This window comes from Danio rerio, chromosome 6, assembly GCF_052040795.2.
Source record: "Danio rerio strain M-AB ecotype USA chromosome 6, GRCz13ab, whole genome shotgun sequence".
Taxonomy (NCBI): domain Eukaryota; kingdom Metazoa; phylum Chordata; class Actinopteri; order Cypriniformes; family Danionidae; genus Danio; species Danio rerio.
In genome coordinates, this window is record NC_141026.1 from 57,633,007 (window position 1) to 57,660,650 (window position 27,644).

Consider the following 27,644-nt stretch of genomic DNA (forward strand, 5'->3'; position numbering starts at 1 on the left):
ATGTCATTATCATTAGTATTATTGTGGCGAGGGGGCGTGGCCAAGAGCCGTGGGAACGGGGTGAGGCCACCGCGTAAGTGGATACACGTGCGGTGCGCACCTGCCTCGGATCGCACGGCTCTCGGCCACGCCCCCTCGCCACAATTATTTATTATTTACATGTTTTATTTGACCCTGTTGTAGTGATGTTAGTGAGCTGTCTAGTAATGAAGCAAAGTTTTTTGATTTCTGTCATCTGTTGTAAATTTTGTAATACATTTTTACAGAGCCTTTTTTTATTTTCAATGCAGTTATTTTATGTCTAATTCTGTACATTCTTGTTAAACACTACTTTGAGACTTTGTTCACAGCCAAAGAATGTTGAATAAAATATTTGGTGGAGAAAAATGATTTTTGTGCTAATATAAGAGCAGTCAAAACAGACTGATCAATAGGGTATATGCCGAAGCATGCTAATAGGACTTTTAATTTGCCAGTAACCTGGGTTAATCGCTTCCGGCGAACTGTATTCAATGCCAAAATTGGCGCGTTTAAGGTCTGTTTTCTTTAAAAATCAGCAATCTCCACTAGCTGAGTGATATCCGATATAAAGTGGGTCTCAGATTGTACAAGAAGCACTGCATTAAACTACATTTTCATCCGTCATGTCTTTATAATATGAGCATTTATTTTACCCCAGTATATTCAATGGAGCTTCTGCGCTAGCCTGCCGATTCTGACGGGCGCATGCGAGTAAACAGCTTTTTGTCTCGTTTTACGCTTGAGCAACTAAACGAATGCCAAAGTTTATTTAACTGAATGTATTTTAATAACATTACAACATCGATGCTGTAAAAGGAACCGTATAAAATGAGAAAAAAGTTCACAATAACAGGTCACCGGAAGTTTATCAGTATGGGAAGAACACTAGCTCGGCATATACCCTATTTTGACCAGGAACACTAAAGTAAGGGGCAGGATGTAAACACGACAGGAGGGTTAATTTTGATGCATTGTTTCAGAAAATAAAACACAATTCTTCACTTGTCTAGAAAATGCCTCCTGCTTTAAAAAAAAAGATATGTGGACTAGAAACAAGACAATAACAATTTTTTTTTTTGCATACATAAATAAAGGAACAAGTGAAGATGAGTAAGTGATGACAGAAGTTTCATTTTTGGGTGAACAATTCCCTTAATTGTTGCAGATGAATGCAATTACTGCCGAAATGCACAAAAGAGTTGGTATTCAGTCAGGTACATGAAACAGATGGTGAGGCAAAATATTATAATTACTGCTTATATCGGCTCTGTGGCTGTTATCGATGACTGAATCAGCTTAAATACAGTCTGATGTCGAGCACCTCACGCTTCATTCAGGTTTAACGCGCTCAGCAGTATCTAACCTCTCCATTCCAAAACCAAGCACGGCTACTGGAGATTTCCTGACTAATTAATCAGGATTAACTAGCTAATAGGATTTGTTCCAGATAACATCTAACAATCAAGATAATACGGAGAAGGTAACAACTGTAGTGTGTAACCTATAGATACGAGTAACTGTCTGAGGAGATAACGGGAGATAACTTTACACCAGTGTACACTCAGAGCCTTCACTTCTGTTTCAGCTTTGGCTAATTAGCGCTCAAACTCCACTTACTGTAGATATTCTCTCTAAGCTGCTGAAATACAGAAAATGTAGATGTCGACAATAGCTGAAGAAGAGCTTCAAGAGAGTTCATTCATTTTCTTGTCGGCTTAGTCCCTTTATTAATCCGGGGTCGCCACAGCGGAATGAACCGCCAACTTATCCAGCAAGTTTTACGCAGCAAATGCTCTTCCAGCCACAACCCTTCTCTGGGAAACATCCACACACACATTCACACACACACACTACGGACAATTTAGCCTACCCAATTCACCTGTACCGCATGTCTTTGGACTGTGGGGGAAACCGAAGCACCCGGAGGAAACCGAAGGCAGGGAGAACATGCAAACTCCACACAGAAACGCCAACAGAGCCGAGGTTCGAAACAGCAACCCAGTGACCTTCTTGCTGTGAGGCGACAGCACTACCTACTGCGCCACTGCCTCACCCCGCTTCAAGAGAGTTCACACTGCAAAAAAAGGCTTTCCTTGCTTAGAGTTTGTATTGTTTTAGCCTAAATAGCTACAAATTCTTAAATCAAGAAGCATTTACTAGACAAGTGAATCTTATTGTCTTGTTTTAAGAAATAGCTTGTAGAAAATAGGCAGCACGGTACCTCAGTGGTAAGCACAGTTAACCTACAGCAAGAAGGTTGCTGGTTTGAGTCTCGGCTGGATCAGTTGGCATTTCTGTGTGGAGTTTGCATGTTCTCCCCGTGTTTGCATGGGTTTGGGTGAATTGAATAAACTAAATTGGTTGGCCGTAGTGTGTGTGTGTGTGTGTGTGTGTGTGTGTGTGTGAATGAGTGTGTATGGATGTTTCCCAGTACTGGGTTGTGGCTGGAAGGGCATCTGCTGCGTAAAACACATGCTGGATCAGTTGGCGGTTCATTCTGCTGTGGTAACCCCTGATGAATAAAGGGACTATTCATTCATTCATTTTCAGCTTAGTCAGGTGGAGAAATCTAAGCTTGTTTTTAATAAAACAAATATAAATATGCATATAATAAATAATAATACTGATAATAACATTATACAAAAGCAAGTTGTCATGAATGAACTGAAAAAGCCCCCGACATGAAGAAGGTGTGGAGGCAGTGGTTTTTATATTCATGTTGAAATTATTATATATTTTTTTATTTTAATCCTTTAATTCGTTTTGATTTGTAAAGATATTTGTGTATTGCTGTACATCCTGCTTGTTTTAAGCAAAGTGTAAGTGAAGCACACAACTAACGTGCTCTGCGCTGGACTTGGTTTCAGCTGGTCTATTACACAGTCTATTTTAGTTAATAGCAACATGCCACAATGAGACTTAACAGACCTCTTTTCTAGACCAGAAAACTCATGAGTCCACAAAGTGGATTTAAACAACGTGGCGGAAAATGGGAAAATGAAGGTTGCGCTAGTCTGAAAATAGCAACACATCAGGGCAAACACGCTACTTATTGTGCCGGGTGTATGACAGGGCCCCTTAAGTTCAATTCAATTGAATTCAGCTTTATTTGTATAGCGCTTTAAAATGTAGATTGTGTCAAAGCAGCTTCACATAAATGGTCATAGTAAATTGGAAGAGAGTAGTTTTTAGTGTTTAAGTTCAGTTCAGTTTAGCTTAGTTCAGTGTGCTTTATAATCATTACTAAGAGTCCAAACACTGAAGAGCAAATTCATCGATGAGTAGCTCTACCGATCTCATGTTGTTTGCCCTTTATTGATGTCGCAACTTAAGTTAATCCACAGCGCCACACATGCTCATTGGTTGAAAGTCTTTTCTTATTAATTTTGCTGTAAAAAATTACAATAAAATAGGGAATTGTGATTGTATTTTTGATAGGAAACTGATTTTATTATTATTAAAATATTATTGAAGAGAGACAGCTGGAGAGCCATGTAGTTTTGGTCAAAGAGCCACATGTGGCTCGCGAGCCATAGGTTCCCTACCACTGGGTTAGTACTTTAAGTGAAGTTTAGTTTTAAACTAATTTCGAGAGGAGCATGTGCTCATGATTTACCCAGCTGGTCCACATTAACTAATTATGATCCTCCAATCAAAGGATCCCAAATCACTATATATATCCTCATTTCCTTTCTACAACTATCGTCGTCTGGAAGAAAACCCCCTCCTCCCCTTCTTCCTCCTTTATCCAGAATGGGTGGCACGGTGGCCCAGTGACTAGCACTGTTGCCTCACAGCAAGAATACCAGTGGTGTTGGGTCTTCGCTGAGCCATCTGGTATTTCTGTGTGGAGTTTGCATGTTCTCCCCGTGTCCGCGTGGGTTTCCACCGGGTTCCCCGGTTTCCTCCCACCATCCAAATGTGCTCTATATTATAGATAAAACAAGCCTAAAGCTTTTTTATAAAGTCTTACTCTCAGGAAGTTCGCCTTGGCCTCAGCAGCGAGGGAGTTTGAGATAGACCTGAGCTCAATCTCCACTCGCCCTGCAAAAGGGGGGGAGCCCTGGGCTCGAGGATCCCTTGAGCTCAGGGCTCTCTCCCGGACAGCATGCCAAACAAGCTATGTATAAATCATGAGCTAAGTGTGAACTCTTGAAATGAATGTTCCTGGTTATCAATGTGCACAATTCCACAGAGCCAAAAAAAATGGCTTCATAATCTTTCATCAAAATGAACTGACTCACTCTCTGCTTCCAAAAACCACATCAGCAAACGTTTCTTCTTCAAGCACCTGTCAAACAGAGATCCAATCAATTCCTGAGGGACAAAATACGCTGCTAGCTTTTTCTGTTTGGAATAACAGCACAGGCAGCAGGGTGGCTCAGTGGGTACTACTGTCGCCTCATAGCAAGAAGGTCACTGATCAACTCCTGGCTGGGCCAGCGTTTCTGTGTTAAGTGTGAGTGGGTTTCACCTCCGGGTGCTCCGGTTTCCCCCACAGTCCAAATATATGTGCTATATAAGTCAATTGGATGAAGTATATTGGCCGTAGTGTATGAGTGTGTGTGAATGTGAGAGCGTACGGGTGTTTCTCAGTACTAAGCTGTGGCTGGAAGGACATCCGCTGCGTAAAACATATGCCAGAATAGTTGCCGGTTCATTCCGCGGTGGTCACTCCTAGTAAATAAAGGACTATGCTGAAGGAAAATGAACGAATTACATCCACATTTCTAAGCAATTAACGACCCATTCACACGGGGCTTCAGCGTCATCGCTTGACAGAGGGTGGGTCTGAAGTCGGGGCTGACGCGATGGTCATAGCGTGAAATTAGTCAGCAATAGGCCACTGTCTGAGCTGGTGTATTTGCATACAGCAATCTAATTGGCTGACGCTTCCGTCGGCACTTGAAAAGTTGAGCAAGTCCCAACTTCTGCAGTGAGCAATGCCTCTAAAATGGCGCCGACGGATCCACAATGCAGTTCGGCAACGCCTGACGTCACCCGTTCAAAATGAATGGGAAGCGTTGAAGCTGATGCCCCATGTTAATGGGGTGTAAAGGTGTTAGGGTAGCTGTGCATGTTTACTTTTGTATCAGATGCATTATTCCGCATGCCGTCACTGCTTTCCTGCTTATTCCACAAACAATAACATACAGGCACTCAGAACACAGATATACACACATACAAAGACAGAGAGACATACACAGACACAACATGCAGCTTACAGACGACACACACAATTAAAAAGACAGAGATATAAAAGAAAAACAAATAAGGATCAATGACGTGATGTTTGTGTCCAGAATTTCATACATTATTAAAATGTGTAAAATTCAAAACTATTTTGATATGATTAATAAAACAAATATACTAATAAAACGAATATTTCTGCTAAAATGTCTACGTCGCAAGTGCATATTTAAAGGAAGAAACATGAAGAAATACTGTAAGCATGTAATAAAAATACATTTAGAAATTATTATCGTTATTTTTATTTCCAGAAATTGGTTAGAATGAAAATAAGAGAAAAGAAATCAGGGTGATTCCACCAAATTTGGACTTCTTAGTTCTTCTGAAGTGAAAACATTGGTTTTATAATGACTCAAACAATATTTTAATGCAAAAGTTTTCTAAATGACAACCATTTTTGTTTTTAAATATTTAAGAAATGTCATTAATAGCCTATAAAATAAAAATAAAGGCAAAGAAACTCTTTCAGAAAAGTTAGTCTGCATGTATATAGTTATATAGTAATATAATATAATATAATAAAATAAAATATAAGGTGTAATATAATATAATAAAATATAATAAAATATAAGGTTTAATATAATATAATATAATATAATATAATATAATATAATATAATATAATATAATATAATATAATAAAAGGTGTAATATAATATAATAAAATATAATAAAATATAAGGTGTAATTTAATATAATATAATATAATATAATAAAATGTGTAATATAATAAAATGTGTAATATAATATAATATAATATAATATAATATAATATAATATAATATACTGTGTAATATAATATAATGTGTAATATAATAAAATGTGTAATATAAATTAATAAAATAAAATCTAATATAAGGTGTAATAAAATATATTATAATATAATAAATATAATATAATATAATATAATATAATATAATATAATATAATATAATATAATATAATATAATATAATATAATATTGCAGGTTTTTAATTTATTAATTATAAATAATAAACAACCTGAATAAAAAAAAGTTGTGTTCAACTTCATATTTTACCAAGCTTTATTAAGAGTTTATTATTTATAATTGATTACTAAATACAAAAATAATTAATTAAAGTAAATTAACTTTTCAACATCTTGACCTCCTTTTTGTCATTGACCCACAAACAGAAATACGACACAACAGAAATGAACTATGGACCTTTTCATACAAGAAAAGTCCAAGTCAGTGATGAACACAGGACTACACAGAGACACACACACGTCACATTGTTTGCGTGAACACACACACAAGTGTCTCACGCATTCGGCATCAATTTGCCCGTCTCTCACCTTTTTTGGGCGGACAGGTGGTGTTGACCACTGGAGAAAAACGCACAACACACACGACTTTAGAACATCGTCACACAACATCCATCTACACACACCAGACAAAAGACACTCGATCTCTCAGATTACTGTAAAGTCACAATGCATGCTCATATGTATGAAATTGTGGTCATTACCATGGGATTGTTGTTACATGCACAACATCTTTACACTTAATTATTTACAGTAAAGTCAACCATTTTAGAAGGACTGAGTAATAAGTCAACAATATGCCAACAAAAGCCGTCACAGTTAAAGGGACACTCCACTTCTTTGTTTTTATTTTTAGGAAATAGGTTCATTTTATAACTTCCCTGCAGTTAAAAAGTTTAATTTGATAGTTTTTTAAATCCATTCAGCCTCATGTATTAAGCTCCTTGGCCATTTAGTGATTTGTAGATGTAACAGGATTATTTTGGATATACTGATTTCACTATATTTTCCTCCTGTTTACTTACTGTTCATATAAAATTGTTTTGTGTTAACAATATAAATGTAAAAAGAGTCTGTAAAGTGACAGTGGTTTCACCAGAGCCGGCTCAAGGCATAAGCGAACTAAGCGGCTGCTTAGAGCCCCGTGGCCACCAGGGGGCCCCCAAGAGTGCTTGAAATTATTATGTGACTTTCGTTTTAGTTTTTTGAGTTGTGGATTAGTGGTGGGACAAAATATATGCCCATTTATAGTGTTATTTCTGACCGCAATACATACTCTGGCGCTAAGATTTTTACTTAAATTTACAAAAGATCTGATTTAATTAATCAGTTTTTTCACACTGACTGCAGCAGATAACCGCTTTAGCTACAGTAGACCCAGCCGCCACCAGGTGGCTCTTCCCGTAAGCAGCAAAATGCTTTTTTTATGAACTTGGCGATTAAAAAAATAAGCTTCTGATTTATAAAATTGACAGTTGTTAAATACACTGCAAAACTTATTTTCTTTCTTATAGTTTTTGTGTGATTTTTAGTCCAAATATCTAAAAATTCTTAAACCAATAAGCATTTTCTAGAAGGATATTTAGTCAAAATAATGTGAATTTTTCATTAAAAAAAGCTCAATAATCTGCCAATTAGGGTAAATAAAAATATTGTTTTAGGTTTTAAATAAGATTATTTTACTTATCTCATTGGCAGATTAATTTGTTTTACAAAAAAATTCACTTAATTTAGAATTATTTATGAAAACTGAACAATTTTTGTACATATTTAGTAATTTGATTGATATGCGAGTATGTCTAAAAAATGCTTCCTGATTTAATTTGATTTTAATTTAAATAGATATTTGCTTATTAATGTTTTGTGTCTAATTATTTAGATTTGTGGCAAGTAGTCATATAAAAAGTTGGATCAATAGGAAGTTGTTTCTGCAGAATAATATTTAGAATTGTCTTAAAACATATATTTTATGATGTAAGCAACACAGCTACAGTGAATAAAATCGATAATGTGTGTTTTAAATTTATAGTGTGCGAATTATCAAGGATTGATGATAATTTGTCATATTGTTTGCACCAAGGTGGCCCCAAATAAAATCCTGCTTAGGGCCCCCTGAAGGCTTGTGCCGGCCCTGGGTTTCACCCCCCTTGGGTTAATGTCAAGGTAGTATAGTCCAAGTAGCCATACCTGTTGCTTTATTGCTTGAGCGGTCTTTTCCACCTTTACCTTGAACTAAGGAGGTATGCTCTACCTGTTCCAAATTGAATTTGGCTCTGGCCATAATTAACACACACACAAATGCATATTTAAGTTTAATTTGAATCATTTGTTATATTTACTGATGTTTGTTATATTGTAGAATGTTATTTCTGTTGACAGTGTACATTTAATGTAATGAGCTGAAGCTGCCGATCTCATAATAACATTCTCTGTGCAGGTATGCAGCTATGATTTTTATTTTGACAATGTAATATGTGGATTGTCAGTGTTCACATGCTGATTTTTGAAATTGTGAGAGCTAGTTTTCTCTTTCCCTTTCCTGTCTTCGCATCCTTCCGCGGCGCCTCTCGCTCGTTTCCTCCATCTTTCGTTCGCCTTTTTTTTCTTTCCACCTTTACCTTGAACTAAGGAGTGTACATTTAATGTAATGAGCTGAAGCTGCCGATCTCATAATAACATTCTCTGTGCAGACTCAAAATGGTGTCCTCTCGTCATTCACTACACAACGCAGAGCAAAAGAGAGTACGGTTACATAGACAAGTAATAATACGTTAAAATCTATTCTGAATGTAACTGGGAGCCAGTGTAATGTCCTAAGGACAGGTGTGATGTGCTCTGATTCAGAATCCTGTCTGCAATGATCTGGATGAGCTGCTACTGTCTGACTGAGGAGGCCGTTACAGTAATCCACCCTGCTGCTGATAAAAGCATCAACAAGTTTCTCTAAGTCTTCACTGGAGACGAAGCATCTGATTCTTGCAATGCTTTTGAGATGACAGTATGCTTTAGTTACTGCTTTGACATGACTACTGAAGCTCATATCTGACTCCAGATAATAACAATAAGTCTTGTTATAGATTCAGGACACACTGGATAACTTTTTTTTTATATTAACAGATTTGTGTGTGTTGAGCATCAGTTAAGACGATGTTAGCAGCTGTCAACTTTAATTGTGGGGAAAACTGGATAATTTTGAGCTTTTGTCAGCTAATTTCAGCTTCCGGGTTTAAAATGATTTTTGGGGCGGGATCAAAATCGGCGACGTAGCGCAGTACAGCAAGTGCAATGATGACGCGTCGGTTTCTCATTATTATTCATAGCGGAGTTTTCTTATCCTATGAGAAGAGCCGGCTGCTTAATTATTCATGAGACCTGCCAGACCTGCCAGAGTCAAGCCCGAGCTGTGAGACATGTCACGGACCTACGGCTCGGGCACACAGTATTTAGCCGTTCATGAAGGCTCATATGCGTTTGTTTCCATCATCCACGGGGTTTGTTGCATGTTTTCCCCCGCGATCTTGTCAGGGCCGATCATACAGCAAAGCTGTGTGTGTGCTGCTAGCATTTTTGTCGGGAGAGCAGCACGAGAATTAGATAATGGCGGACGCTGTCTTTTAGCAGGAGTTCGTTCACATTCAGACACATCGCCGTGCTGCTGTGTTTGCCTAAATCCTCCAGATTACCAGCAGGGCTAACGGTTAAAATAGACAGGTCAGGAGACCTGCTGCACAGAGTCTGCTAGATACGGGGATTGAGGGAGAAGTCCTCATTTATAGTGTTTACATGAACACACTTATCTTTATAATGATATTGTGGTTATGTGTATATGAAATTACGAATAACAAATGTAGCAGGGCATTAAATTGCTGTTTATTTCTTTGCATTTTAACTTTGTAAACTATAAACTCATGCGTCTCCTAACGGTTTGTCTCATTTTGTGAGCTAGCTTCGTTCGCTCATGTTCTCCCCTGCTGGCCACGCCCACTCCTGCCCGATGCTCGTGGAGCCCCACGCCCATTAATCATGCATCTTTTGAAAAAATTCTGAAGTAGACTTTAACCGAAAGTGGGGGGTGTCATGGCCCTTTAACTTCTGACTGCAGCTGTATCCCTTCTAGCAACAACCAATGTCAACTGTTTACCTCTATAGAGGAGTAATATACTGTAAACAGTCTATTCAAAATAAGTGGAGCGTCCCTTTATGAGCATTACAATGCTTATGAACAGAAATGTCTGTGTGCTTGCATGTGCATGCTGGAAACCTTTGATAATTGAGATGATGCATTCACATTTAACAATCCCGCATCTATTAATCATCAACTCATGACACAAATGACAGAGGTGAAATGTCTCATGTGACATTATGACAAATAGCATTTGTCGAGCAAAGCAGTTTGACATCTCTTTGCTTCTTGCAGAGCCTCAGGTGAAAAACTGTGTGTGAATTCACTCATCAGCTTAACGTTGCATCATTTGACCTTTATCTGCTTTTACTGTATATGACGGAGCTGGAGGACTCGCTCCAGGGGTAAAACTCTCCAAGACTGAAAAATAACATGAGTCACTGTGTGTGTGTGTGTGTGTGATTTCTGAAATATGTATTTGTGCAAAAAGAAAAAAATCTCCCAGATAGGATATAGGAACGTCCACAGGAAATCCATCCAACATATCAGCAGAATAAATCAGCAAATGTGATGTCAATTTCAGTTTGGTTCTCTGTTCTGACAGCGGTAACTCACTGTACACATCAGCAGGGCTGGCTGATATTGCTAGGGAAAATATATATTTATGTTTTTCTTAGACATTTGACATTATTCAACGTACATTTCCAACATAACTACTGTACAAACTTGCTCTGGAATGATCTAAAAGAGCTTTTTTATGAGGACTCTTAACTTGGACCAATTGGTCCCTGTTGCCGAGTGAACACGTTTATTACCAAAAGTAGAATAGGAAAAATGCACTAAAATTTAGGTCATAGGCAAATTTGTTATTGTAAATATATTTTTTATTAATAATAAATAATAAAAATAAAAACAATAATATTAATAATAGTAAAATAATAATAATTAAAATTATATATCTATGTATATATATATATATATATATATATATATATATATATATATATATATATATATAAATAATTAATAATAAAATAAAAACAATAATACTAATAGTAGTAAAATAATAATAAATAAATTATATATATATATATTTATAAATAATAAATAATAAAATAGTAAAATAAAAATTATATATATATATATATATATATATATATATATATATATATATATATATATATATATATATATATACATTAATAAATAATCAAATTAAAAACAATAATATTAATAATAGTAAAATAATAATAATTAAAATGATATATATATATATATATATATATATATATATATATATATATATATATATATATATATATATATATATATATATAAAATAACAAATAATAAAATAGTAAAATTATATATATATATATATATATATATATATATATATATATATATATATATATATATATATATATATATATATATAATAATAAAAATAAAAACAATAATATTAATAATAGTAAAATAATAATAATAACAATTATATACATATGTATGAGCAATATCACAAGAGTAGCAGTGTACTATGGCTGTAGATCGGAAACGCTGTGAAAATGTCCTAGCTCCATTAAGTATCACTTGAGAAATATTTGACAGGAGGGCTTATAATTTTGCCCTCAACACGTATATCACTCAGCATTACACTCTTTCAATGGTGCTTTATATCACAAGCCAGAGAGTTGTTTTCCTGAAGTTTCCCCTGCTTTGCTCTGGCAGTGATTGAGGAGTGTGTTCAGCTCCTTCAGATCCTCCTGTAGAACAGCCGGACCGCTCTCAATATTCACTATAGGGTCTTTGTGCTAATCAAGCGGCTCTCAAAGCTCAGCTTATCTCTACACTCCTGCTTTCAGCTCTCATTTTCTCCTCCGCTCCGGCTGCAGCAGGTAATGACAAAAGCAAAGCTGCATATGCCAATGAGCGCAGCCACTTCTGCCAATACCTCCAGCTCTTTCATTGTTTCCCCTCAGACAGTGACGGAGCTCTTTTATTGTGCTGTCAAACAATCAGCCGCTGTTTTAGCCTCGTGCTAACACTAAAAACCTGCCACCTTTTTTTGTGATGAGATCAATTTATCATGCTTTAAACAAATACAAAATACAGCTGAAGTCTGTTATTAGTAGGGCCAGATGGAATCTGTGGATATTTTTTGCTATTTCTGCACAGAAATTTGGTAAAAATCTGCAGATTTATGTGGAATGATTTTGGGATGTCATAACTAACCCTTACAGGGCACCTATGGTGAAAAATCTACTTTTCAAGCTGTTTGTACAGACATGTGTAGATACAGTATAGTGTATAGACCGTCATATTGGGGTGATATAAACACACCCAGTCCTTTTTTTTCAATTTAACAGCATAAAAACGATGGACCAATTGGAGCGGTTTTCAGACTTGACGTAGAAATGCGGTTGCCCCGCCCACCGAATTGATTGACAGCTGCGCATATTAACATGTCCCGGTAGTCACGTGTATAATCATACCAACAAGACCAGAAGTCCAGACAAAGCAACCGGGAATAAAGGGTCTGCTCAGTTTGCTAGGATCAATAATCATCATCAAATGAGATCAAGAGTAATTTTCACATGTTTAAAAGGTTTTAAAACAGTGCACGTGTGTAATTAATAGGGGTGTCAAAATTAATCGTTTCTTCGGTGCACCGCGATGCAGACGTGGACAATTTGGTATCGGTTCAGTAATAATCATAGCCGGTTATTACTGACGTCATTTACCTCATATGCGCTCTGTCGCGAGAAAGGCGAGCTATTTATTAACTATTTAAGTATTTAAAACTCATAAACAGTGCACAATATCACTGTGTGTGTTTGCTGGATCAGTCTTTAACTGACATATACAACAAAAGCCCCGATTTCACTGCGATTGAGAGAATGAAAGTACCCCATTTCTCTCTCTCTCTCTCTCTCTCTCACAGACACACACACACACTGTGGCCCATTTGACCTGCTGGCGTGGCTTTTCTTCTCCTCTCGGCTGTTTTACAGGGTTACTTCTGGATACAGAAACGAGCCGCTTATCAGTAGCCCCTTTCACACAAACAGACCTTTTCACACAAAAAAGGTCTGTATGTGTGAACAGGTCCTTTTTGAAAATACCGGTAAATTCGTTCTGGCTATTTTCCGGAAAGAGAAGTTGTAACATTACCGGCAATTTGCCGGAATGCTGCGCTGTGTGAATGCAGAAGGAAGATTGCCGTAATAAGCGCGTGCACGTCTAGAACGTGCTGACGTGAGACGTCTGCTTTAGCCAATCACAACAGTCAGACGCATTTACGTCCGCGCGGTTTGTGAGAATAAAAACCTTTGAATATTTTTCCAGACACATTTAGCTGCTAGAAGTTAGTCAGATCACGTTTATATGTTCTTCTTTATGCCAAATGTGTAAATAATCATCGATGAGATGCTTATGATAAGCCGTTGTTTGTTTACCTTCAAGCTTTGCGTGTGCCTGTGAGCGCCTGCACACGCACATATTATGAACATCTCGACATGCGAAAGTGATCCTGCGAAAGTTGTTCACAATATTGATCATCCACAGAGTTTGTAATTTAGGCAAATGTTTACAAACACAAGCGCAGCCGTTTAAAGCTCATTTGTGGTGAATGATGTCAGAATTTACCGGTATTTTGGGATGGATGTGTGAATGCTCTTTTCCGGAAAATTTCCGTAACGTCCTCGCCTGTGTGAACAGCGCTTTTTTCAATATACCGGTAAAGTAGTTCCGGAAATTTTCCAGATATTTACCGGTATCACTGTGTGAAAGGGGCTAGTGTCACTCATTTGTGAAGAACACAGCACGCAAGAGCCAATCGCAACTGTTTTGGTTGACGGTGTGACCAATCAAAGGGGTGTAAGAGAACTAGACAAGGATCAGAAAGCGAGCTGGATATTAATATTTGTTTATATTATTTGCTAAGTGCTTGTGTTGTTTAAAGGTACAGTTTATATATCTGACTGTATTAAATGACAAAACTGTACTACAAATAGTATATAAATATAAATATATTCATGCATTTTAATACAAGTACTGCTGCTGTGAAGAAAATATAAAAATGTGTATGAAAAGCACCGTCGATGCACCGAAATATCAAATTGAACCGAATCGATGGCATGATAATCGTAACCGAACCGAACCGAACCGTGAGACTAGTGTAGGTTCACACCTCTAGTAATTAAGTACAGCGATTTACTTCAGCTTTACTTCATCAGCAAAGCCGCGCGTCAGAACAATTATAAAAGAAGGCGCTTCAATCCAGGTTTGTGGACGTTAAATCAGGTTTATTTTCTACATTAACATAACAGATACCCACACAGCAGTGGAGATTAACCTGTATTCTGTCACATTTGCGTGCAAAAAGAGTGCAAAGCTAAACGCGTGCTCTGTCTGTTTGGTGTGTGTGTGTGTGTGTGTCTGCTGCGATGTGTGTGCGCGGATGAACTTTGTAGCGCCATTGTGACTCTTTGATGCAACTGCACAACAAATACTCATGGGTAAAGTTCTTACTGTAGTATTTCTCACAAACGCTACATGAGATCTTCTTCCTTTATGTCTGTCTGTTGTCTGACGCAGCCGAAGGAGGAGATTAAGGCACGCAGAAAGGCACGTAGAAACTGTGGGCGGGGAGGACTAGCCTTAAAGGCGCAGTACGACAAAACAGCCCCGTGGTGGAAAAATGTATAAAATACAATCTTGTAAAAGGTATAATGAAAAATCTGATTGGTGTTTTGAGCTGAAACTTTAAAGACACATTCTAGAGACGTAAAAACACTTATATTAAATTGGAAAAAAAAGGGATAACCTAGGTGCCCTTTAATATATGAACTAAAAAGTAATACGTTTTTAGCTTGTATTTAACGTTTACAATGTAAATCCACCGAGTCACGAAATGCGGAGGTTTTTCTTTCCATTCGCCATGCGGTATCAAACTCCATTAAAACAAAAGTGGAAAGTTCAAAATGACACACCTGAAATTTCAAGAAACTCTGGAGAGCCTGGTAATGCGACATTAATTGTTTTATACTAAAACCTGCCTTCAAAAAGTGCTTCCTTGGTCTTATCCATATTTCTTGGCATGTTTACCACACGTCGACCACAACAGGAAGTAAAAAAAAAACAAAAAAAAAACCTGCAACTTCATTAATTGCGTTAATGGTTTAATGCGTTAAATATTTCAAATTAATCGTTTGCGTTAACGCACTAATTTTGACAGCACTAATTTATTCACAAAATGTTCATCGGCATGTCAGACCAATGTTGAAACAAAATATGTTACAAGAACAGAGCACTTAAAAACTAATGTTTATAGCTGCATCACCCTGAATTCGAACCCATTATCTCTGCATGCTAGTCAGGAACTCTCACTGCTCCACTGAATTGCTTGAAATATCAACATCGTGGGGTATAATTCCTCAGTTTTTGTAACCGTTTCTTTGCTGAAGCTGTTCCAAAGCAATACATAAAAAATTACCACTAGGTGCACTGCAAAAAATGCTTTTCTTACCCAGATTTTTCGTCTTGTTTCTAGTCCAAATATCTACAAATTCTTAAATCAAGAAGCATTTTCTAGACAAGCAGAACATATTGTCTTGTCTTAAGAAATAATAGGCCAAAATGAAGTGAGTTTTTCCTCAAATTAAGCAAAATAAACTGCCAATGGGGTAAAATAATCTTGTTTTATGATTTGTGATAAGATTATTTTGCTTACCCCATTGACAAATTATTTAGCTTGATATAAGGAAAAACTCACTTCATGTTGGCATATTATTTCTTCTTCTTTTACATACAAGACAATATGTTCTGCTTGTCTAGCAAATGCTTATTGATTTAAGAACTTTTAGATATTTGGAGTAAAAACAAGACAAAAAATCTGGGTAAGAAAAGCATCGTTTGCAGTGTGTGACTGTAGAGACAGGTTTTGAAGCTTTGACACATTTGCTGCGACTGTTTCAGCATTTCATAAAGCCTCGCTTTGTGTGCACAAGCAGGGTGATGTGCTTGTGCCTGCACCCAGCTGAAAACATCTTCAAAGCGAGTCTTGTGATAAGAACTGACCAATCAGCTTCATATTTTGGAATATACACATTTCGGTAAACTTTTTTTTCGCCATAAATAAAAGTTGTATCAGAGTTGCAGAAAAAAGATAATTAAAAATTCACAGAAGGGCTAATAGTTTTGACTTTAACTGTATATTTCTTTCTATTTTTTTTAAGTTTAATATTTTCACCATACCTGCTAACACTACCGTTTTTCACGGAGTCTCCTGTATTTCAGACCCATCTCCCGTCACCCTCCCGTTTTGTTATTTCTACAGGAAAACTCCCGTAATTTCACCCCCCAACCCCCAGCTTTTTGATACAGTCTATAACACCCCCGGATCTCTGACTTTGGTAAAGTGTCTGATCGGAGCGGCTGCCCCATACCCGGTGCATAGTATACACTGCAAAAAATGCTTTTCTTGCTTAGATTTTTTGTCTTGTTTCTAGTCTAAATGTCTAAAATTTAAGAAACAAGACAAAAAAATCTGGGTAAGACAAGCAAATTAATCTTGTTTTTCTTTTGACATAACATTATTTTGCTTACCCCATTGGCAGATTATTTTGCTTGTTTTAAGGAAAAACTCACTTAATATTGGCATATTATTTCTCAAAACAAGACGATATATTTTGCTTGTCTAGAAAATTCTTCTTAATTTAGGAAGTTTTAGATATTTGGGCTAGAAACAAGGAAAAAAAATTAAGTAAGAAAAGCATTTTTTGCAGTATATTTACTTAGCTGTGTTACTCTGACGCCTCACCCTAAGGCCCCTGGCCCCGCACCCGCAATTTCAGAGACAAATGTTGGCAGGTATTATTCTCACTTACTAAAATATCAATGAGCCCAGCCACTTCTCCTGCAAATACCAAAAGCCCTTTTTTTAAGCAGCTCTATTGTTTCTTCTCCGAGTCGCTGACAGTGTCAGAGCTCTTTCATTGTGAAGTCAAACAATTGGCTGCTGTTTTAGCCTTAAAGTCTGCCAACACATGGCAAACACTACAAACTTGCCATTATTTTTGTTCTTGTAAGCCGCCGCGTGTCTAAACTCCAGGTGAAGCATGTAATTTCTGTGCAACTAGTCAGGACTGCTGGTCCCGGCCAAGAGCATGCTGTGGTTGAGTCAGAAAATGACAAGTCAGGTGTGTTATTACTGTTCCAGGAGACCAGATTAACACCTTTCACCTGGAGAGCCATAAAACTGAAAGACTTGTGCTGAGAAAAAGGACCAGAGCCATATATACAGCGCACACCACAAGATCTGAGGATTGAAGAGTTCCCAACACAGGCTCAATAGGAAAATGTGCCCAGGGCTACATTTTTTGAGAACCTAGAAATATGAATATAATTTAACAAGCTGACTTTTAACTAAGCCCATACGGAATCTGTCCATGCAGAAAATCCACAGATTTCTGCAGATGTTTTTGCCCAGGATTATTAGCCCATCAAAAGGCTGGTTTATACTTCTGTGTTTTGTATTTATGTTATTTGTGCTCTGTTTGTTTTTTTCCCCCTCTCTCTCTCTGGCTCTGTTCTCCCATATATGCTTTCACTATTCTCAGGTTCCGTTCATTGGTCTATTCAGCTGTCAGTCATTTCCTCCCTGGTTATGTCACTCTCACGTCACATCCAATAAGCAAAGACCACCCGTCATAAAAGCGCGCGTCAGACCACTCACTAGCCCTTTGACTTTTCTTTTTCTGCTTTTTCCGCTTGTTTCCATGTTTGTATTTATTGCATTGTTTAGAAAACAATTTTCTAAGGCGTTTAGAAAAACCTGTCTAAGTGTGTATTTGGTTGTTGCTCATTTCTTTGTGCACGTTATCTGGCTGTTATTCGTATATCCTTCTCAGCTTGCGTGAAGCGGACAGGTAAGAAGGTCATGTGACATACTTTTTGCAACACATAGGACTACTCTGCTGTATAGTACATTAGGTTAGGGGCGAGCGCCACCCCTTGCACTTTGTAGACAGACAGACAGACAGACAGACAGACAGACAGACAGATAGACAGACAGACAGATAGATAGATAGATAGATAGATAGATAGATAGATAGATAGATAGATAGATAGATAGATAGATAGATAGATAGATAGATAGATAGATAGATAGATAGATAGATAGATAGATAGATAGATAGATAGATAGATAGATTAGAGCACATATTTTTGGTATACTGTTTGTATAAATATATTTTAATTACCTAAATGTCAAACCCCATCATCCCCTAGCATATCCCCTAGTAACTGGTGATGCGACATTAAATGTTTTATACTGAAACTAGCCTTCATAAAGTGCTACCTTGGTCTTATACATAATTCTTTGCATGTTTACCACACATCGGCCACAACAGGAAGTAAAAAAAAACCTGCAACTACGTTAATTTTTTTAATGTGTTAATTATTTCAAATTAAACGCATGCGTTAACGCACTAATTTTGACAGCACTAATATATATATATATATATATATATATATATATATATATATATATATATATATATATATATATATATACACACACACACACACACACACACACACACACACACACACACACACACACATACATATATACATATATATATATATATATATATATATATATATATATATATATATATATATATATATATATATATATATATATATATATATATATATATTAATTCAGTAGCTAGACCAGCTACCAGCTGACCACCCAGAAAATGAAAGCTACTGCTTTGGAATGTTGTAGCAACCACCAAGAACCTCCTAGTACCATCTTAACAACCACTCCAGCAACTACTAAAATCACTATAGCAACTGTCTAGCGACCACCCAGAACACCCCAGCATCAGCCAAGCAATACTGTTATAAACTACTAAGAAAAGCCATCATGCATAATTCATAAATGCATGCACTTTAGTTTCAATTTCAGTTCATAAAGCAGCATTAAGCAATTCCACCACTGAATGTAAGGATGAAGCATTAAAGTAAATTAAAGAAAGAAAGAGTGTTTAACTGTTTACTCTGCTTTTATTCCTGTTTAGTGCTTAATCATGTGTATTTCTAATCAAACATGTACTTGAATAAACTTTTATCGGACAATAAGGACAGAAAGACCTAATCTTAGACAGGCGAGTCAGACTGACAGCTTAATATTGGACAGGTCAGTCATGTGATGACTTCTGAGTTCTGATTGGTCAGCATATTCCAGCCTATACTGCCTTATATTGATTATTTTGGCAGAAAGACTCCCTGAATAAAACATGAAATTAGGCTTGTCGCATATCAAGAGAAGCTGACGTGACAGACGTGTTGGCACACACACACACAAACACACACACACACACATGTTTGTTTTTGTGAATAGTGAGGACATTACATAGGTTTCCATTCATTTTATACGGTCCAAACCATATATTGTATTGCCCTTACCCCACCCTACCCCTAAACCCAACCATCACAGGAAACTGTGTGCAGCTTTACTCTCTGATTAAACTCACCCTGTGTGATTTATAAGCTTTTTGAGAAATGAGGATGTCACCAATGTCTTCATATTTCACCTCCTTTTTGTAATACCTGTGTCATACCCATGCCATTATACAGATTTGTGTCCTGATATGTCACAAAAACACGTACACACACACACACACACACTCAGAGAGTCTCAGAGGGTCTTGAGGGCAGCGTGGGAATTAGTTGTTCTAAAGCCGCAGTTCAGAGTCATTTTAAATGCGTTTAATCCGTCTGATTGGACGCTTAAACTGGTTTCTAACATGATCCAACATGCTTCATCACACTCGCTCTAATCATCATTAACTCTCACTGGATTCCAAATACCATTCTGGCAACCAACGACAAGGTTTTTACATAACATTTAATACAAGACCGATCTTCAGTAAACAGAAGGACGCACATACATACACGCTCACGTCCTTACTCGGCTGTGCATTTTATTTGTGCCACGTCTAGTGACAAATGGGAAGAACATTAACTTGTTGAGGCTGGAAATCTGGAGCAATCCATCAGAATAGCCCTGGAATGTGAAACACGGCAGATTCCATACATCTTCCTTAAGCGCAACAGTATAAGAGACAGTAAAAGTGTGTTTACCTGTTATAGACATGCAGCACTGCATCACACAAACACACACAGCAAGAGAGTGTGTGTGTTTAGCTGTGACAGACACGCACTGCTGTATTACCAGTGTTGAGGAGTAACTATTTACATGTAGCGGCATTACACATAGATATATACACTAGATATTGCATTTACATTTACATTTAGTCATTTAGCAGATGCTTTTATCCAAAGCGACTTACAAATGAGGACAAGGAAGCAATTTACACAACCAAGAGCAACAATGAATAAGTGCTATAGGCAAGTTTCAGGTCTGTAAAGTCTAAGAAGGGAAGTATTAGTAGTATTAGTATTTTTTTTTTTTTTGGGTACAGTTAGTGTGATATTCAGAGAGGCAATTGCAGATTAGGAAGTGTAGTGGAGACTAAATAGTTGGGTTTTTAGTCGTTTCTTGAAAGTAGCGAGTGACTCTGCTGTTCTGATGCAGTTAGGGAGTTCATTCCACCAACTGGGCAGATTGAGCGTTCGCAAAAGTGATTTCTTCCCTCTTTGGGATGGAACCACGAGGCGACGTTCATTCACAGAACGCAAGTTTCTGGAGGGCACATAGATCTGCAGAAGCGAGAGCAGATAAGAAGGAGCAAGGCCAGAGGTCACTTTGTAGGCAAACATCAGAGCTTTGAATTTGATGCGATCAGCAACTGGCAGCCAGTGCAAACGGACTAGCAGCGGAGTGACATGTGCTCTTTTAGGTTCATTGAAGACCACTCGTGCTGCTGCATTCTGGAGCAGTTGAAGAGGCTTGATAGAGCTAGCTGGAAGCCCAGCTAGTAGAGAGTTGCAGTAATCCAGTTTGCATATGGACTTTGAGCATGTGTCAATAGCGCCGCCATCTTTGTACAGTGCTCCCAGGACAAATGTCATTCAACTGCACTGGTCAAGACAGTGTTACTAAGTGAAGATGCTGGACTTTAGCGATGTCTACGGGTGTAGTAACGAGCAAACAAAGAAAAGAAAGCACAAAGGCAGAACATTTCATGGGTAACATTTAGTTTTTACGTTTTTGTATGTTCTGAACTTTTGTGCTAATCAGGTAACGTTATTGATGATAATACAGTCACTGCATTCACAATAAGGCAAAGCAGCACCAACTCGCACTAAACACTCGGCTTATGCTAGTTTTGTTGAATAAAATCAGCAAACCATGCAAAAGAAATATGACAACGAGATGCTGCGCTGCCAGAAACTTGTATTATTGTCGGCTAGTGAATGAGTCGTTCATAACGGAGATTCATTCACAAACGAATCGCTCCCTCCGTCAGTCTGAGAAGTGAAAGCAGGAGAGGGGTTGTGTTTCAGGACACAGATTAGATCAAATTTAACAGGGAGGGTGGATACTAGTACATTTCCATACACATAAACACAAGCTTTAAAAGCAGTGCGGTGTACGATAAAAGTTAAGTTTTCTATTTTTGGACTTTTCGAATTTGGCATCTTACTGCACAACACGACATGTTTGCTATTGCAATTGGTCTCTTTTTGCAACCGGGGACCCGTGTGACCTCATGTGTGACATAGGTTGGTAATTTGTCTATTATTTCATGATAGTTACTAATGATACTACATTATATAGTGTAATTTATTAATGAAGAGTTGTAAATACATATATACAATATAATGCTAATTTCTAAATATTTCCCTTTACTATAAATCACTATAGTATTTTAACTGTGTAACACCTGGTTTTATTGGATTATTTAGTTTTTGCTGTTATATGCTATAATTTGTTTCTGTTTAGTACAGCATATTATTTACAGTAAATAAATGAACTGAACAATTCTGCTCATATGCTTCTCTGACAGTTTTATTGATCACTAAGATATGATTGACTTGGATTTAAGTTGCTTTAATTTAAAAATGAAAATAGAAAAAATAGCATATATATATATATATATATATATATATATATATATATATATATATATATATATATATATATATATTTATTTATTTATTTATTTTTTAATATTTTTTATTGCAAATGCCACAAAAATCACCCAGCAAAACTAACTACAATTTAGATTTTTTTAACAACACAGTAAACAATTTTTTTTTATTATAGGGTCTGGTTTTGTAGTGGCTGTACTTTAAAATTAAATTGGTACAATAGTATTTAACCAATAGCATGCTATATATATATATATATATATATATATATATATATATATATATATATATATATATATATATATATATATATATATATTATTATATGCAATTACATTTGCACTAACACAGATCTGTTGTGCGAAGGCGTGATGGAATTCAACATCAGAGTATTGCGTAATGGCGTATCTGGGGCAGAATTCTCCACTTCCACCCAGACGTTGCATAAGATGTCTTCACATCGCTGTGCCGCTTCTCCTGCCTGATCAAGCAGCTCAGATTTTCTAAAGCAATTCGGTCCAGCGCAGACAAAGCTTCCTCTTCCTTCGTTTATTGATGTAGCTCATTAAATTCGTCTTGTTTAATTACTCTTTTATTGGGCTCTGTGTGCATTTAACTGTGAGGTTTTGAACAATGAAGCTTTCTAGAGTCACGTTCACTGGTGTGCTTTTTCCAAAAACGTCTTTCTGACTGACTGCTAAACACCAGGTCATTTGATCAGCCAGTTTTTAAAGGTTATTCTATTGACCTTATTCCTGATGTACAAGCAGGTGAAGCCAATGGAATGTTTTTGGCTCGAGACTTCCGGTCTCATTCACTACCATTGATTTGTAGATGCTTAAAACAGCTTGTTATTTATTTTTATTTATTTATTTATTTGACATGGACATCACAATTACACTGGACAACCAAATGCATTTGTTTAAGTGTTTTAGCAAACTTGCTAGTTTTCTACACATGTCCACAGGAGGCTTAAAATTGACCAAATAGAAATATAATAAAACATACAAAACATTACAATTCTTTACATAAAATTACTGCAGGCATTATGGTTAGGTTATGCTGCTTGATGTTGGAAACTGACATTTTCTTATTATATCATTGCACTTTTTATGTATAATCGTGAACATACTTGATTGTAGAGCCAGTAGTTTGACCGTTTTCTGCTGTTCTTAGTCATTTATCCCATAGGCAACTGAATCCGAAGTGTGCAAAAACAAGCGCACTTTTGCACAATATCAATATTTGAAAGTAGATACAAGACAGGGTCATATTCAGAAGCAGAAAATGACCCTGATACATCTGATATGACCTTATCAATTCAAGTGTTTATAACTAAATCCATCCCTGCTGCTTTAGATTGCATTTTTTTATTTTATTATTTTGTGAAACTGCAAAAAACGACTTCAACATCCATTTGACTGGAGTTTGTGGGTGAAATGAACACTAGGGGGAAGTATGACGACAGCAATGTTTGTTCCTTTTCACACTAACAACATTTACAGGAACATACATGTATTCAGTTCAGGGCCGGAGTGGGACTCCTTCTCAGCCCTGGAGTTTCAAGCCTTAGACCGGCCCACCTCAGTTCACGACTGACTATATTAAAACAAAGTAATTTCCAATTTCTAATGACACGATCACGTATTTTTCAAGAAAACAGCTGCTTTATAAGTTGAAATGTTCAACAACCCAAACAGTATTATATGTCTTAACAATAAAAATGAAAAATAAATAAATAAATAAATTCAATTAGATAGGTAAGGATCGAACTCGGGTCTTGCAGTGTGGTAACGCAACATGCTGACCACTGGGTAAGCAAAATTGATCAAAAGGAAAAACAAGATTATTTTGCTTACCCCATTGGCAGATTATTTTGCTTGTTTTAAGTAACAAATCACTTAATATTAGCAGATTATTTCTTAAAACAAGACAACATGTTTTGCTTGTCTAGAAAATTCTTCTCAAATTAAGAATTTTTAGATATTTGGACTAGAAACAAGACAAAAATCAAGTAAGAAAAGCATTTTTGGCAGTGTGGACAATAGACCTGCTTTGTTTTGGTCTATTGAAAAATCTATTATAGCTTCTTAAAATAGCAACGCGCCAGCAGTGCGCCTCAGAACGCCTTCCTTTTTAGACCAGAATGCCTATGGGTGCACATATGAGCGCTAATGCATTTGCTATTTAAACAGCGTAGCGCAAAACGTCAAAACAACTCTTGCGCCAAGCTGAAACTTGCCAACAATTGCGTTGCGCTTTGCACCACATTGCACCGGGTGTATGATAGGGCCCATTGTCTTGTTTTAAGACATAATATGCCAAAATTAAGAGATATTTTACTTTAAACCAGGTAAATAATCAGCCAATGGTGTAAGCAAAATAATTTTATGTCAAAAGTAAAAACAAGATTATTTTGTTTGTTTTAAGGCAAAACTCACTTACTTTTGGCATTATTTAAATCTTAAAACAAGACTTCTTGAATTAAGTATTTGTTAGATATTTGGACTAGAAACAAGTAAAACAATCGATTCAGGAAATTATTTTTGCAGTAAACTGCGCATAGCTGTAAATAAACTATGAATAAAAACATGTAACTTAAATATCGACCTAATTGAATCACTTTATATCATCATAAGAGCAATAATCAATAATAAATCAATTTTATTCAGGTTTAAGTTGACTTTTAGGATGGTTTCTAAGTGTTATAAATGAAACCCAGAATTTCTTCTAAAACTATTACTTAAAACATTAATTGGACTTAATTATTTTAAGGTAAGTTGCAAACAATTTACAGTACTTGACAAAAGTCTTGTCGTTGATCTCAGTTGTAAGAGCAACACATAATAACTTGACTTCTAGGTTATCATTTGAAAAAGTGGCAGAAGGTAAATATTTCTAAAGAATCATCTGTTGATCACAATCATCACAAACACTGCAGAAGACCTACTGGAACCTGCATGGACCCAAGATTCACTCAAGTTTGGTGAAGGAAAAATCTTGGTTTGGGGTTACATTCAGTATGGGGGTGTGCGAGAGATCTGCAGAGTGGATGGCAACATCAACAGCCTGAGGTATCAAGACATTTGTGCAGCCCATTACATTACAAACCACAGGACTCCTTCTCATACTTCAGCCTCCACATCAAAGCTTTTGAAAGCAAAGAAGGTCAAGGTGCTCCAGGATTGGCCAGCCCAGTCACCAGGCATGAACATTATTTAGCATGTCTGGTCTAAAATGAATGAGGAGGCATTGAAGATGAATCCAAAGACTCTTGATGAACTTTGGAAGTCCTGCAAGAATGCTTTCTTTGCCATTCCAGATGACTTTATTAATCAGTGATTTGAGTACTGCAGAGATGTATGGATGCAGTCCTCCAAGGTCATGATGGAGTCAGACACAATATTCATTCTGTCTCCACTGCAGCATGACTTTATATTCTATACTGGACATTATGTCTGTTGACCCCTTCAGACCCTGCTTCCATTACAATGGACACCACATGACATCCCATTTATCTGAAATTTGGAACATAATTCAGGTCTGAAGGGGTTAAATGACAAGACTTTAGTCTTAGCAAAGTCAGATCTTGCAGTCCTAATTAAATCATTAAAAATCAAGGCATAATCATTTTTTATTTTGGTCAAATAAGCATAATCTAGAGGCCTTTGCCTTTCATATAAGCCACTTCTGATACCAAAAGATCAACTAGAAGTTATTATTTGTTGTTCCTAAAACTTGGATAGGCGACAAGACTTTTGTCAGGTACATAGTGTATACGGCAGGGGTGCTCAATCCTGTTTCTGGAGAGCCACCTTTCTACAGATTTCAGTTGCTACCCATATCAAACACACCTGAACCAATTAATTAGGACCTGAACACCACGTGATAATTACAGGCAGGTGTGTTTGATATGGGTAGCAACTGACTTCTGCAGGAAGGTAGATCTCCAGGAACAGGGTTGAGCACCCCTGGTATACGGCATAAATTTAAACAAATTAAGTTAAACATTACTAAATTTAATTTGTTTGTTTAAATTCAGCCCATGTAAATTGTAGGCTGAGGCACATATTTCCACTGAGCCTGGGGTTGCTTCTACTGGTGTTGCTTCCCTTTTTATTTCACGAACTAAGGCACTTTATACAACATAAGACAACCAATAAGGATGCATTTTCAAGATCTGCATCACCGTCTCAAAAAGAGACGAGATTCACCATCTGCACTGAGCTCTGAGTGTGCATGCGCTCTTAAAGACGCGGCTCATCCTTTTCCCACACTCACACAACAGATGTTCATGGTGTGATAAAGCTGGGATTGGATCCAAACGCTCTCTTCCACAGGTCATGGAGGATATCTAGTGGATCTGAATTACCGTCTGCGCTAATGAAGTGTCAGGGTTGAAAGTAAATGCACCGCTGGAAGACATGTTTACTGAGCCGGCACATTATTGCTCTTAAATGTAATAAAAACCGTGATATCCTGGGATTGCAGTCAGGGTTTCTAATTTAAGAAAAGGATTCATGCACCAATGATTTAAACAAATGCACTAGTCTTGCACTTTGGAAAGTAATATGTTTGTGATTAAAAAAACATCTCATCTGATTTGCGCCGTAGGAGGGTCCAGGGGTCTCATTTATAAAATTTGTAAATGCTAAAAAATAAAAACAGGATTTTATGTCTTGTTTCTAGTCTAATCATCCAAAAATTCTTGAATCAGAAAGCATTTTCTAGACAAGAAAAACCTGATCTCACGAGGCAACGTAAGTATTTCACGTTTTGTTAGTTTAGTGGCTAATTCATACGAATTCGTACAAGTTTAGTCATATGAAAATGTACGATTTTAAAAAGGAGGCGTGGCACCCAACCCCAACCGCCATTGGGTGATGAGCAAATCGTATTAAATTGTATGAATTAGATTGTACAAATTCATACGAATAAGCCACTTGCGTTGGCTTATGATATGCTAAAATTACATGATATGCTAAAAAAGACATGATATGCTAAAATTAAGTGAGATTTTACTTAAACTAAGATAAATAATCAGCCAATGGGGTAAGAAAAATAATTTTATGTCAAAAGGAAAAACACGATTATTTATCTTACTCAATTGGCTAATTATTTTGCTTGTTAAAGCCATTTTTTTTATCTTAAAACAGGACAATATTTTTTGCTTGTCTAAGAAAACGACTTAAATTAAGTATTTTTAGATATTTGTACTAGAAACAAGTTCAAAAACCTTTTTAAGAAATATATTTTTTGCAGTAATCTTAATAGGAAAATGTACATAGCTAATAGACCTTTGCAATTAATCCAAAAAAACGATTTCGATTTTGGCTTCAAACGATTATGAAAAAGCATTAATTGAGATAAATGATTATTGCATCATATACCGCCCC

At 36.6% G+C, this 27,644-nt stretch overlaps 2 protein-coding genes and 1 long non-coding RNA gene across 20 annotated transcripts in view; 1 reads left to right on the forward strand and 2 right to left on the reverse strand.

Moving 5' to 3' along the window:
• Nucleotides 1–27,644, reverse strand: part of slc12a5a (solute carrier family 12 member 5a) — a 2,560,186-nt gene that overhangs the window by 1,590,613 nt on the left and 941,929 nt on the right. For 4 of the 18 annotated variants that reach the window (XM_087258145.1, XM_087258142.1, XM_087258143.1 and 1 more), the window contains exon 2: nucleotides 6,588–6,617. The exons of the other annotated variants lie outside the window; for them this stretch is intronic. In XM_087258145.1, coding sequence (XP_087114271.1) covers nucleotides 6,588–6,617 — 30 coding nt within the window. The remainder of the gene's footprint in view (nucleotides 1–6,587; nucleotides 6,618–27,644) is intronic. 18 annotated transcript variants of the gene reach the window in all.
• The window catches only part of nav1b (neuron navigator 1b), a 947,042-nt gene that overhangs the window by 831,217 nt on the left and 88,181 nt on the right, over nucleotides 1–27,644 (forward strand). The window lies entirely within an intron of this gene.
• Nucleotides 6,911–10,640, reverse strand: LOC147843692 (uncharacterized). Its single transcript, XR_015492928.1, has 3 exons — nucleotides 9,145–10,640; nucleotides 8,199–8,329; nucleotides 6,911–7,161 (listed from the first exon to the last, which is right to left on the reverse strand). It is a non-coding gene; the product is annotated as an uncharacterized LOC147843692 (long non-coding RNA).